The sequence below is a fragment of the Physeter macrocephalus genome, chromosome 1, assembly GCF_002837175.3.
Source record: "Physeter macrocephalus isolate SW-GA chromosome 1, ASM283717v5, whole genome shotgun sequence".
In the NCBI taxonomy this organism is placed as follows: domain Eukaryota; kingdom Metazoa; phylum Chordata; class Mammalia; order Artiodactyla; family Physeteridae; genus Physeter; species Physeter macrocephalus.
In genome coordinates, this window is record NC_041214.2 from 85,141,094 (window position 1) to 85,156,130 (window position 15,037).

At 39.2% G+C, this 15,037-nt stretch overlaps 1 protein-coding gene across 1 annotated transcript in view; it reads right to left on the reverse strand.

Moving 5' to 3' along the window:
* Positions 1–15,037, reverse strand: part of ATP13A4 (ATPase 13A4) — a 152,765-nt gene that overhangs the window by 17,143 nt on the left and 120,585 nt on the right. Inside the window, exons 18-24 of the mRNA XM_024124313.2 lie at positions 12,251–12,375; positions 7,356–7,519; positions 6,410–6,532; positions 5,073–5,152; positions 3,605–3,647; positions 3,107–3,216; positions 1,130–1,226 (exon numbers count right to left, since the gene is read on the reverse strand). Coding sequence (XP_023980081.2) covers positions 1,130–1,226; positions 3,107–3,216; positions 3,605–3,647; positions 5,073–5,152; positions 6,410–6,532; positions 7,356–7,519; positions 12,251–12,375 — 742 coding nt within the window. The remainder of the gene's footprint in view (positions 1–1,129; positions 1,227–3,106; positions 3,217–3,604; positions 3,648–5,072; positions 5,153–6,409; positions 6,533–7,355; positions 7,520–12,250; positions 12,376–15,037) is intronic.

Sequence of the window (15,037 nt, forward strand, 5' to 3'; positions counted from 1 at the left end):
AATAGGGCCAAATTTCTATAAACAGCCTCTCCTTTTCCAGCCCATTCATCAGTGAGAGGAAAAGGACTTATATAATCTGAAAATAACGGAAGTAAAAACCTTCATACCAGGAGCAAGGGGGCAAGACATAGAGATGAATCTAGATACCTTCAGCACAAATGGAATTCACTTTCTCAGTGTTACTTAACAGAATAAGCCCACATGTTGAGCTCACAAATACTAGATATGTCTTTTCTCCTTTTATATTTTGTTAAATAGTAAAAACCATCACAAAACCTATGTGCTTTGGGGGGCATGATATGCCAATTTTCAAGTCCCTGTATTCAGGGAATCAGTGATATGCTGCTTTGTACTAGCTCATGAAAGTCAACTGCTAAATTTTCAGGAATTCCGTGAGCTGGTTTTTAAACACAGCCAATATAAAAACTTAAATTATACAAATTTACCATTAAATAAATTATACTAAAAACACAGGTAATAAATAGCCAAAACTCAGCACTCTCTAATCATTTTCCTACATTTAAATATTACCAGTGGTCTTAAGGTTATTTACAACTCTTGTATCTATATGGTGCAAGTACTATGGAGTGGTATGCTACTGTATAATACATCTCTTCCCAACTCCATGTTCAGTGACGTCAGGTAGATAGCTTGAAATCAGCCATGGTGAGAGTAGTTATGTCATTGAAATTGGTAAACATTAATAATCGGGGCTTGTGTTTCCAGGGAGAGCCAGTTATGAAACATTAACCAGAACCCCAATTAGAGAAGCACCTCTTTAACGAATGTTATGCTAGGGTGGAGCCACACTGGAACTGGGAAGATAGAGACCTGGTCCAGGCAAGCCAAAACAACAGTGAGAGAGAAAGTTTACCTTCAGTTCTGAACCTCAGCTACAACGAGGTAAGAAACTTCTGTCAGAGAGTCAGAGAACTGACACCAACGACTTTTCCTTTGTATCCTTGTCTATTTCTGATTTACTTTCAAAAACGTTAAAGATAGTCTTAGAGAGGCTGTTGGTACTCGAAATATCCCATGTGCACTCTTTTTTTAAGAGGCATTGCAAATTGCCAGTGACCGCTACTTGTTTTAGCTCTCACTAACCAAGAGGCTAGGTCTCAAGTCATACCCAGTAGAGCAGCAGAACACCAACATACTGAATCATGCTGTACAGAGCCATGTACTTAAACATGCAAAATGAGGTAACGAGAGCTGCACGTCCTTCCCTGTGTGAGAAAAGAAATGAAAGAGTAATGAAATGAAACTCACAAAAAGAAATGAGGTCAGTTATTCTGTGCTGTTCAGCTGAGCTCAGAAGAAAAAAATCAAAGCCTGATAATTCGATTGTTTGTCTGACAGACTGGACAGTCTTGAGCCAGTGGGAGCCGGCAGTCAGTGTGCTAGATTTTCAAGGAAGACTAACTCCAGGCCAAGGTCCACAGGCCTTTGATTGAGCTTTGGAACCCGAATGTAGAGTTACTCTTGTCCTGTCTGCAGGTGTTATTTCAGCTCTGAGTCAGGAGACCTGGGAACTGGTCCCAGATCTCATATCTACTCACTAATGTGATTTGAAAGGTCATTTTCCCTCTCTTGGTCACAGTTTCTTCATCTGTGAACTGAGGAATTTAAATAAGATTGCAGGTTTGGGGGCTATTTTCATGTTGCAGGTGCTTCAGGAGTTTGCAAGCATCTCATTCAAATTTCATTTGGCAGTCCCAACTTTTTCTAAAACTGAACTAAAACAATATGCACACTCAAATTAGGCATACATCAAATTTAAAGAGACTGGAATCAATGAGCATGACCTTTTGTATTACTGTTGATTGACTTTGAGTGAATAGTATATATTTAGAGTGTAAAATAGAGTATTTATGAAATACCACTTTTATCTCATTGATTTGGGAAAAAATAGAGTTTAAATTTACTTCTGGTCAGAATGGTTTCCTGGGATTCCAAAACCTGATCCTCAAACCAGGCTTTTTCCTGTATCAGGACTTTGCTGCTGCTGTTTATTCCGCCCAGAAGGTGGTTTCTCCTCCTCCCTCACCTCCTTAGAAAGGCTTCCCCACACCACCACATCTGAAGCAGCCAATTCCACTGCTGAAGCCATCTTCCAACTTTTCACACTACCCCTGATTTTTCTGTGTGTGTGTTTATTGCCCAACTTCTTCACGGGAAGAAAGCTTCGTGAGATCAAGGGACATTCGATTTATTTGCTTCTGGGTCCCCAGTGCCTCCAACTGCTCGTGGCACTAAGTCCCTACTTTATAAATATTTATCAAATGCATGAATACATTTTTTAATGGGGAGGAGCTAGTCAAATCATTATTTTAATGTGGTGGAAAGAGTATGATATTTGTAGATAAAACACATTGAAACAAAATTAATTCTAATACAATCTTCAATCCTATATGGCTGTGAGCTTCGATACATCAAGTTCTCTGAGCCTCAGTTTGTTTGTAAAAGAAATAGTGACCATCCCTACAATTCCAGGCTGTTTTGATGTATAAGATACTAGGCATTAAAGCACTTTATAAACTGTAAACACATACTAGTTATAATAACCAAAAGAAGCCACAGTGCTAACCATCTCCATCATTCAAACAAAATGCAGCAGAAGTACATATTCTGGGGTTGGGGAGGGGAACAAAGCACCAAGGGAAATTGTAGTAGAAGCAGCAAAGATGAATAAATATTCTGAAAACTGGGGATAGGAAGGATATTCCAAGGAAGCATAAAGAGGCAAGAGGAAAGGAAAGCAAGTAGGGAAGAGAAAGTTTCTGTCAATTCTCCATTAAGAAAGTATCTAAGGAGATTCATTTAAAATAATAATAAGAAGAGTATGACTGACATTTTCAAAGCAGCAACAAGTTCCAGATTCTAATCTTCTAAAAATAATCTATTCAGTGATTTTCATTCGAAATGCTACTGTTTTCCCAGGAGGTAAGTCCACTCTGGAGTAGAATGTTTGACTGCTTTCTCCTACAAAGCACCCTCCCTGCCCAGGGACACACATTTCCACTGGTCTTTGTCTGGCAAAACAAAGGGGTCTGCACCTAAAAGTCAAGAGACATTAAAACAATGCTGGGGAAAAGTACCTACTTACTTGATAAGGTGAGGTACACATTCAATGTTTGGAGTTTTGGAAGTGAAAGGTGAGGCCACAGATGCCTCCTGCTCTGATAAAGAGACGCCCACGTGAGCCATTTTCAAAGCCTGAAAGCAAAGAGTCAGCTTACTGTATAGATGCACACTCGCACACATCTCTCCTGAGGCCACACAAGAAAGGCTAGTTAAGCTGCCCACAAAGTGGCTTGTGGGCCCAAGCACTGGCCAGGAGATGATCAAATTTTGCTCTGCCTGCCACGTAAGATAGAGATGGCACTGGGACACCTAGCCAAAGAAGTGGGGGAATCCAGAACCAAATTCTACCCCAGTTAGTCTGTACTGACCACTGAGTCATTGTGCGGCTTTGGTTAAAACCTTTCCAAACCGTCCACATCAGTTTCTCCTTCAAGAGGAATGGAGGTGGTATATATCCCAGGGGATACTATCTCTTACAGGGCTTGAAGCAAGTACAATTGACACACTGACAGCTACTTACCCCACAGTCATTGGCTCCGTCACCACACATACCTACAAAGTAACTAAAAGGGAACCGTGTCAATTGTAGAGGAGATCAAAGCAATCTTACCTGCTAATTGCTCTAATTAAAAAGATAAAATGAGCTTCATTACTTAAGGCTCAAACTTATTATTTATTTTAAGGGAGTTTCCCTAACAGTCTGGTTTGACTAAAATGAAGTATGACTCAGCAGTTCCTACAATGGATTAAGAAATCCCTTTACAGCCTTCCTGACTCCAAGCGATTCAAGGAGACCCTGCACTTCTCTGTCTAGGAGGCAGCTCTGTCACCTGTAAAACAGGATGTTCACGATTATATGACAGCATGGCATGGTGGGGAGGGCACAGGATTTGAAGCCAGAAGATCTGGATCTCTGACCTGATCACTTTCCCATTTTGACGATCATTTTTCTCCCCTACAAGCATTATGAGTATTCAGTGAAGTGATGTATTCTAAAATGATAAATAAGAATCTATTGTTGGTGACATTAATAGTAACTGGAGAGGAAATCCACCGTGTCAGCTGTCGCTCAACTCAAAAATGTGGTGCCAGGACCAGAAGTTGAAGAAAGAAAATATACCCCCATTTCAGGATTGCTTTTTGAGGCCGGAAGAATACTGCTCTCTTGAATTGTTGACGAAGACAGTCTGCTTTTTAAGGTAGGAGCACTCTGACAGTGTTTGCAGAATTTGCTGTACTTCTCTTCCACACTGCTACCTAAGGCAACGAGTTTACTTGTGGAGGTTTTTAGCCATATTGAGAATACAGGGCTTTTTGAATCTAGAACGTTCACCTAGTGACTGAATCAACTGACTAGGAGGGTGGACTAGGGACGAGTAGGAGTTGGAGCTGTGTGAGTGTGGTCCAGCACCAGAGGTAGAGAAAGCCTCCGAGACTCCATGGGGTTCCATTAACAGGAAATAAAGGATCCCAAATGATGGGATTCTGACAATGGAGACTCTGTGTTAAGAATATTTTTCTGATTTAGGATGGAGAGGATGCTTTGGCATAAGAATGTTTTAATATTTTTAGGGTTATGTGAATCTCTTGTCATAGGGACCTCCCTATATCATAACCGTGAAAATAATTTGTAAAAATGAAGTCTAAATTTTCATTGTACCTTTAGGAGCCAAGTTCAGATGACCTTTCCAGAGTTATTTCTTGTGCCCCTTATGTTCTAGTTCAGTGGGGTTCTCAATTCTGGATGCAGAATTGACTTATGAAAGGAACTTTTAAAAAAGACTGATGTCCAAGTGCCCACATGAGCAATCAAATCAGAATCTCTGAATGGTGGTGTCCTGGTATTGCTAATTTTTCAAAGCTCCCAAGGTGACTGTCATGTGCAGCCACGTTAAGAACCACTGCCCTAACCAAACTGAGTGACTTCCTTACTCTCCCCCTGTCATGCCTCCATGCACTTCACACCATCTGCAGTGGTAAAGACCTACTCTAGTTTCTGAAATTCTTCCACCAGACTGGATTTCTGCCCTGGAGACATTCTTGCAAAGATGGTCCCATTGATCAATATCTGTAAAGAATGCAAAAGGGAAAATTTTTTTATTATGTCAGCTGGTCATACATGAAGTAATTGATAACATGCAGAACACTGACTGGGTAATGATATCCATGAGTGAGAAAAATATTTGTTTCCAAGAAGTCCTTCTTTGGACTTTAAGACAGATATTGAGACTTTGGTCATCAGATAAGTGATCAGGAAGACCCAAATCAGTAAAAATGACTACTTAATAGACATAATTGATGAAAATGATGACCTACAGGAATTTAGCTCAGGGGCCATGAAGAATGTGGTCCTGAAAAACCCTGAGCTTGATGGAACCTTAAACCATTAAAGTATGAGAAATTGCAAGATAACAAGAGGTCAGGATCCCAGGAGAAGGAAAGGAGGCAATTGCTTCTCAGAAAATTGTTCAGATCTAGCAGAAAAATAGCCTAGTTATGAGAGGGTGACTATCTGTGGTCTTTGACTTAACCATACCATCTGGGCTTGACCAATTGTGAAACTCAGCTGATACCTCCAGCCTAATTTGGGCTCTGAAACATTAATGGATTGTCACATTAATGGATTGTTGTATAAAAACCTGTACCAGCTCCATCCACCTGAACCCCATCCTACAGTCTAAATTCTTCTGTGTTACAGCTGTGTGCTCCCTGCTCTTCTTGGCTGTAAACTCAGCTTATTGTTCACTCAGCTTTAAAGTCTTCATTCTTTTTTTCTTAAACAGTACTTAAGATAATGAGCAATTGAATACAAATAAATTATCTTTGCTTTACACCAGACACACTCTTTCTCTAGTTTGCTCACATGTTTTTTTTATGTATATAACTTACCTGCCCTCATTGTGGGTTTGTTCTTCATCAGAAAAGTTTTAAGTTTGACCATCTTTTGTATAGACGTCCTCTGTCAAAAACCTAATGAATTCCTCTATTCTTGTCCTGCCTTCCTGTATAATTGCTGGATTTACACTATACTGTGAGACCCCCTAACCATGGCACTATAGTGACAGCTCCCCCAAAACAATCTTATCACTTGAGAAGTCACTAATATTTTAATCCTATAGATGATGGATAATTAGTTAATCAAATTTACTTATTTTAAATCTAGCAGGAAATGAAACAGCAGTGACCTCTGCAAAACTATCTGCTTCCCTTATGATACATTCAATAGGTATAGCTAACCTAGTTAGAGGTTTGAAATTACTTACGATCATGCTCTGTGACATTGTTAGCATCTTTACCAGGAGACTGGTACCCTCTTAGAACTTACCTTTGGCAGTAGGCTGCCAAAATGTTGACTTATAACCTGGAAGGATTTTCCACTTAGGGCAAAATGGTAACTTCCTTCTCTGCTGTTATCAGAGACTTCTTCCCTGATGTTAATGTAATTGTCCTACAAAGCAAGACACAGTAATTTTAGACTTGATAGAGTGGTTAGGACCACAAGCATATCTGAGCGAAGGCAACAATGAGAGTCTGGGGTCTCTCTATAAAAGTCACACTCCAGCCCTGATTCCTCAGAGAAGCACTTCCTCTTTGCTGGATCAATCTTTGTACATCTACAGCCTCTAGTGAACAGGGGGGAAACACTTACTCACGTCCTGTTCTCATCCTGATTTGATCTCAGTGAGTCCCAGAGAAAAGCACATTTCACACATTTCAAGTGTAAAATACAAAAGCAATGCAGCTTAACAAATCTCTCCCTGAGGTGAGAACTTTCCTTTTTTTTTTTTTTTTTTTTTTTTACAGAATTAATATTGTTTCACAAGGACATAATAGAGATAGGATACTGACAAGATTGGAGATAAATGAATAAAACTTCTTCCCACCCTGAAGATATAGTCTGATTTTCCAATGCACACAGCAGTGTCTCTCTTAGGGACTAAATCCCCTTTGAACCCAATGGGATGGCTGGCAAGCAAGGGAAAAAATGGAAAATTAGACTTGCAGCCCCACTTACTATATTCTTTCTAAAGACTTTTTTAAGTTTAAAAGAATGGATTATTTCCAGCACCCAGGAAAGCACCATACCTTAAAGCTCAGTAGGAATGGTATGGGAAAATGATATGAGTTCTTTGAACTGTATACGTATTAGACATTTGGAGAAGTATGTTGACCCTAGGTCACCTGTACACCTCTGCCAGTCAAAGCTGCTCAGTAGCCAACACGGTGTGACGAGCTAGATAATATGGCAGAAGGTCTGCTTTTAGGTATACCTGATTCCTATAAGCAATATGTTTCTTCTCTTCAACTAATTGCCAAGATATAGATGCTGATGAGGACTCAGTAGTTTCATTTGCTTCAATGAGAATGACTTTCTGGCTTTCAGAAACCATTCCAGACTTTCTGGCCACTGTTATTGCAGTCTGAAGATTGTCACCTAGAAGAAAGGAAAAGTATCCCAAGATGAGATCGAAGAGACAGAACCAATTCACGTAGAACCTAGAAAGCTAGGGTAAGGAGTTCAGACCTTATTTTTGGTGTGAGAAGAAATAGTCTCTAAGTTCTCTCTCAGTCCTGACCTTCCATGATTCTGTGATCCCCTTTCTTATTATTGCTGCTTTTCATCTGGTTACTTTATGACCTACTAGTATATTTTTGCCAGGGAGTGGGAAGTAAAATTAAAAAGGAAAAGTTCAAATATATTTCTGTTATTTGTCAACAGCTTAGTAAATGTTTAGCAAAACTCTACTGCTTTAATATGACATCTCATGGTTCCACTTCCAGCTAATATGGAGTAAGCCCACTAGAATCTATTTCTCCCACTGATTACGATGGAAAACTCTGGAAAAAATACTATTAAAAAAACCTACCTGAGGACTTTGAAAAGTAAACACAAATGGCAGAATGTGAAAGGGAGTCAAATTTGGAGAAATAATCTACAAGGTGGAGAGATTCTCAGCTTTTTTTCTCTTTCCTCTCACATAATTTGACCTGAGTGTGAGCCCCAGTCCCAGAGCTGTGCAGACAGCTAAAACTCCAAGAAAAACCTACCTTTTCTGGCCAAAGGAACCAGGAAAGAGGCACTGGAGGGCTGAAGAGTTGTGAGAAAAATCCTAGAAAGAAGAGAGCTAGACAAGGAGACTAATTCAGTTTATGAACTATGTAAGCCCCAAGCTCAACCCAGAGCTGTGCACGTGCAGAGCAAACCCGCAGAAGGATAGCAAAAGCTTTAAGAATTGAACTATGATATTAGTCACCTCCCATATTCCAGAGTTTTGCTTGCTAAAACAAAAAACTCAACATTCTCTGGAGGATTTTAACAGGATCCAAAGTATCCCAACATAATATTCAAAATGTTCAGGATTCTCAACATGTAAAAAACCTGGAAAATCTGGTCAATTCTCAAGAAAAAACAATTCAATAGTTGCCTGTCCCAAGATGACCAAGATGTTGGAATTATCAGACAATGCTTTTAAAGCAGCTATTGTAATCCTCCTCCATGTGGTGAAGGTTAATACTCTTTAAATAAATGACAAGATAGAAGTTCTCAACTGAAAAAGCAAAGAACAAAGATTGAAGAATATCAAAAGAACTCACATTCATGTCATTAGAGCCCAAGAAGGAGAGGAGGAAGATTGGAACAGGAAAAATTTTTTTGAAGAAATAATAGCAGAAAACTTCCCAAATATGGTAAAAGATTTAAATTTACTGATTCAAGAAGCTCAGTGAATCCCAAACAAGATAAATTCAGTGAAAACCACACCCAGACACATAATAAAGCTGTTAAAAAACCGAAGATAAAGCAAATATCTTAGGAGCAGCTAGGGAAAACAATAAATTACATATAAGGAAAAAATAATTCAAATTATCACAGATTTCTCATCAAAAACCATGAAGGCAAGATAACAGTGGAACATCTTTAAAGTGCTGAAAGAAAAAAATTGTCAACTCAGACTCCTATAGCTAATGAAAAAATTCTCAGGAATGAAGGAGAAATAAAGACATTCTTAGATAAGGGAATCTAAGGTAATTTGTGCCAGCAGATATGCTCAAAAAGAAATGCTTAAAGAAGTTCTTTAGGCTGAAAGGAAATGATACCAAAGGGGAACTTGCAACATAAGACATGAACATTTAGGAACAGAAATAATAAAGAGCTGGATAAATATAAAGTCGATTTTTGTTCACTTATGTTCTCCAACTCTTGACTGTTGAAATTAAAAACTCTAACATTGTCTGGTGGGGTTTCATTGTATGTCATACACATATATATACAACAATAACAGAGGAGAGAAAGTAGGGGATGTTTATGATGATAAGCCTTCTTGAAAGGGGAGGTACAGATATTGTGATTGGTAGAGCAACCACTAAAAATAAATAATGTAACAACTGGCTGGCTATCCCTAACATGGTTTCTCCCAGGTTTCTACCAAAATACTTTGAGAATCCTCAAAAGAGCTAACTGGGGGAAAGGAGGTGCTCTAGCCTGAGATCAGAAGAGTGCAGGGAGCCCTGAGATTGAGAGGCTCTTCCACATGCCTCAGCAGGGCAACAACGGCCATCTGCTTTGCAACACAGACCTTTTTGCCATCTGTCACCTGCGAGAGGTCTGTTGTTTAGGACATGCAGCCCAGGCCTGATCCTCAACCATCTGCCAAAAAAAGATAAAAACCTACTTAAGAAATTCCAGAAGCTAGGTAAGGAAATATAAGGCAGAACAACCAGAACATGACTGGTAACGTAGGCTAGCTGCTGGAGACAGAAGAAAGCTGCATTAAAAATAATGAGAGCACTTCGGAAACTCAAATGGAGCACAGGGAAAAAATGGTTTTCTAAAGTCACTCCTACTCCAAAACACAATTTAAGAACTTCACAATTCAAAAGGTGGTTTGAAGGAGATCATCCTCATTTTTGATACCTGAGTTTGCAGTTTGAAAAAATTTGGTGCAAAAAAAGAACTCTTAGGGGCTTCCCTGGTGGCGTAGTGGTTGAGAGTCTGCCCGCCGATGCAGGGGACACGGGTTCGTGCCCCAGTCTGGGAAGATCCCACATGCCACGGAGCGGCTAGGCCTGTGAGCCATGGCGGCTAAGCCTGCACGTCCGGAGCCTGTGCTCCGCAACGGGAGAGGCCACAGCAGAGAGAGGCCCGTGTACCACAAAGAAAAAAAAAAAGAACTCTTAAAGCTCAGAGCAAAATTATAAAAATATGAGAGTTACCTAAGATAGACTAAAAGGAGGTATGTACAACATGGGGAATATAGCCAATATTTTGTAGTAACTGTAAATGGAATACAGCCTTTAAAAATTATATGAAAAATTTTAAAATATGAGTTACAAGTAAAAAACATAAGAGACTGAGAGGATAGATCCAGGAAGCTTGTCATGTGAATAATGGAAATTCCAGAAGGGAAAAAGGAAAGAGAGAGAACAAAAGCCCTAATTAATAATAGAAGAAATTTTCCTGAGAAGAAGAAGACAGATTAAAAATGCTCACAATGTTCCAGACTAAATTAATGAAAAAAGACAAACATATAGGCACACTTTGGTAACATTTCTAAACTCCAAAGTTAAAGAAAAAAGGATTATATGTAAACAGAACAAGTTACCTACAGTGGACTACACTGGCCTTGTGATATGCAGTACCAAAAACCAGAAGACAAAAGAATAAACCCTGCAGACCATTAATAAAAATGGACTCTATATATAAAATAGATAACTAATAAGGACCTACTGTATAGCACAGGGAACTCTACTCTGTAATGTAGAGTTCTCTACATTAGTAGTGTAATATAGGTCTCTGTAATGACCTATATGGGAAAAGAACCTAAAGAAGAGTGGATATATTATATGTATTGATATATGTATAACTGATTCACTTTGCTGTACACCTGAAACTAACATAACATTATAAATCAACTATACTCCAATAAATTTTTTTTTAAAAAGTACTCTAACCCAAACATCCTATACCAAGGCAAGACATCATTCACCTATCAGAGCAAAGAAAGATATTTCAGGGTATATAAAAGATCAGAGAGCATATCACCCTTCCAACCCATCCAAGGACAATTCTTCAGAAAAATTACAACCAAGCAAGGAAAGAAGCAGAACAGAAATTTCAATATGAAAGAAGAAGTGAAGAGGGAGTGTTGTGAGTGATGAACTCTTACTTCTACATAAATCTAACTGGTAAAGGATAGACTCTGAGACTGTGCAAAATAAATGCTAAATAAAAATTTTGAAACAGAAGGGTCATAATGTAAGGGGAATTCTAATAAGTAGTAAACTAACTCAGCAGCACCTAGAAGTTGGGCTGAGGGGCTAAGAAGGGAGAGGGAAAAAGTGATCCAAAAGTCTCTTGGATGGGGGGGTGTGGTAGTGGAGGGGGATGGAGAAGCACCAAAGGGGAGGTGAATGTATTCTTGATTTTCCAACATCAAATTGGGTTCAAGGACAGTGGGATAGGGAGAGAGTGCTTTGGTGGGGCAAGACTGTATCTTGATGCCAGAATTCATAGAGTTAAATGCATCTGACTTCGAGAGCAGAGAAAGGGAAGGCAATACACACTCAAAAAACATGAATGCATTAGGAAATCATTGACTCTCCACTCAGAAGCATTCATTAAGAAATTTCACACATTTCTCTTGCACAATCCTTTCTCACTGCTCCCTTGTTTGTGATTAGGAGTTTGGGACTGGGAGTAGAAGGGACAGCATTTTTTAATCTCCAGAACTGTAGCTCTCATTGATGGGCCTTCAGTGTATTTTACAGAGCATGCTGACTAAGCATTCTTCTCTGAACATTTAATAATAAATATCAACATCTTTGCATGGCTTATGTCTTCTTATTCAGGTGTTATTTCAAACGTTCCCTCTCAGAAAGGACACCTCATCTAAAGTAGCTGGTCAGACACACTTTACCACATCACCTGTTTTATGTATCTCATAACACTTATTGGTAGCTGTTTATTCAATTGAATGATTGATTTTCTATCTTAACCCACGTGAAAGGAAGCTCAGAGTAATAACTTTGCCTATTTTGTTGTCCATGTCCAGTGTCTAGAACAGTGTCTGGCCCATAGTAGCAAGTCAACAAGATTTGCTAAATGAGTGAATCTCTGTCTATTTCCACATCAAATTCTTCCTGTTTTCACACACACTTTGTTCTATACCTGTGATCATTACAGTCCTTATCCGGGCTGAGATGAGCTCTTCCAGGGCAGGTTTTGTCTCTTCCTTCAGTCGATTCTCCAAGATCAGCAATCCCAGAAATATCAGGTCTGATTCTACCTGGTCCCTGGAAGTATACGGATGATTGAACAGAAATCACACATTATAGTCTTTCTTACAGGAAGCAAAAGAAAAAAAAGTCAGATATCTTCCTCTCAGAGTGGTCCCCACTCACTCATTCATGCACCATTCCTGGGTCACTGAATGTGTGCAGGAACTATCCAGAAAGAAAACAGGAGGGGGCACAAGGATATAGAGACTTTTGCCCTGACAAAACTGAAAGGAAGACAGGATGATTATTAAGGATGAGATTAACTTTAATCTTTGTAGAGAATGAATTAAATGACCACAAAGCTGTCTTCCATCTGCTGTGGTGATTTTCATCACCACACCTGTTAACAACCACCAGAGAGTTCTAGCTCTGGTAGAAAACACCATTAAAAATAAGTGAGGGGAGGCGCCTTCAAGATGGCGGAGGAGTAAGATGTGGAGAACACCTTCCTCCCCACAAATAAATCAGAAATACATCTACATGTGGGACAACTATTACAGAACATCTACTGAACGCTGGCAGAAGACCTCAGACATCCCAAAAGGCAAGAAACTCCCCACGTATATGGCCATGTGGCTGACAGGGTCTTGGTACTCTGGCCGGGTATCAGCCTCGAGCCTCTGAGGTTGGAGAGCCGAGTTCAGGACATTGGTCCACCAGAGACCTCTGGCCCCATGTAATATAAAATGGTGAAAGCTCTCCCAGGGATCTCCATCTCAACGCAAAGACCCAGCTCCACTCAATGACCAGCAAGCTACAGTGTTGGACAGCCTATGCCATACAACTAGCAAGACAGGAACACAACCCCACCCATTAGCAGAAAAGCTGCCTAAAATCATAATAAGTTCACATACACCCCAAAACACACCACCAGACATGGTCCTGCCCCTCAGAATGACAAGATCCAGCCTCATCCACCAGAATACAGGCACTAGTCCCCTCCACCATAAAGCCTACACAACCCACTGAACAAACCTTAGCCACTGGGGGCAGACACCAAAAACAATGGGAACTATGAACCTGCAGCCTGCAAAAAGGAGACTCCAAACACAGTAAGTTAAGCAAAATGAGAAGACAGAGAAACACACAGCAGATGAAGGAGCAAGGTAAAAACCCACCAGACAAAACAAATGAAGAGGAAATAGGCAGTCTACCTGAAAAATAATTCAGAGTAATGATAGTAAAGTTGATCCCAAATCTTAGAAATCGAATGGAGAAAAGACAAGAAACGTTTAACAAGGACCTAGAAGAACTAAAGAGCAAACAAACAATGATGAACAACACAATAAATGAAATTTAAAATTCTCTAGAAGGAATGAATAGCAGAATAACTGAGGCAGAAGAACGGATAAGTGACCCAGAAGATAAAATAGTGGAAATAACTACCACAGAGAAGAATAAAGAAAAAAGAATGAAAAGAACTGAGGACAATCTCAGAGACCTCTTGGACAACTTTTAAACACACCAACATTCGAATTATAGAGGTCTCAGAAGAAGAAGAGAGAAAGAAAGGGACTGAGAAAATATTTGAGGAGATTATAGTTGAAAACTTCCCCAGTGTGGGTAAGGAAATAGTCAATAAAGCCCAGGGAGGGCAGAGAGTCCCATACAGGATAAATCCAAGGAGAAACATGCCATGACACATATTAATCAAACTATCAAAAATTAAATACAAAGAAAAAATATTAAAAGCAGCAAGAGAAAAGCAACAATTAACATACAAGAAAATCCCCATAAGGTTAACAGCTGATCTTTTAGCAGAAACTCTGCCAGCCAGAAGGGAGTGGCAGGACATATTTAAAGTGATGAAAGGGAAAAATCTACAACCAAGATTACTCTACACAGCAATAATATTATTCAGATTTGAGGGAGAAAATAAAACCTTTACAGATAATCAAAAGCTAAGAGAATTCAGTACCACCAAACCAGCTTTACAACAAGTGCTTAAGGAACTTCTCTAGGCAGAAACACAAGAGAAGGAAAAGACTTAAAATAACAAACCCAAAACAATTAAGAAAGTGTTAATAAGAACATACATATCAATAACTACCTTAAATGTAAATGGATTAAATGCTCCAACCAAAAGACATAGGCTGGCTGAATGGATACAAAAACAAGACCCGTACATATGCTGTCTACAAGAGACCGACTTCAGACCTAGGGACACATACATACTGAAAGTGAGGAGATGGAAAAAGGTATTCCATGCAAATGGAAATCAAAAGAAAGCTGGAGTAGCAATTCTCATATCAAGGTGGACTGATTGATATTTATGGGAAATTCCATGCAAAAACAACAGAATACACTTTCTTCTCAAGTGCTCATGGAACATTCTCCAGGATAGATCTTATCTTTGGTCACAAATCAAGCCTTGGTAAATTTAAGGAAATTGAAATCGTATCAAGTATCTTTTCTGACCACAACGCTATAAGACTAGATATCAATTACAGGAGAATATCTGTAAAAAATACAAACACATGGAGGCTAAACAATACACTACTAAATAACCAAGAGATCACTGAAGAAATCAAAAAATATCTAGAAACAAATGACAATGAAAATAGGATGACCCAAAACCTATGGGACGCAGCTAAAACAGTTCTAAGAGGGAAGTTTATGGCAATACAATCCTACCTAAAGAAACAAGAAACATCTCAACTAAACAACCTAACCTTAT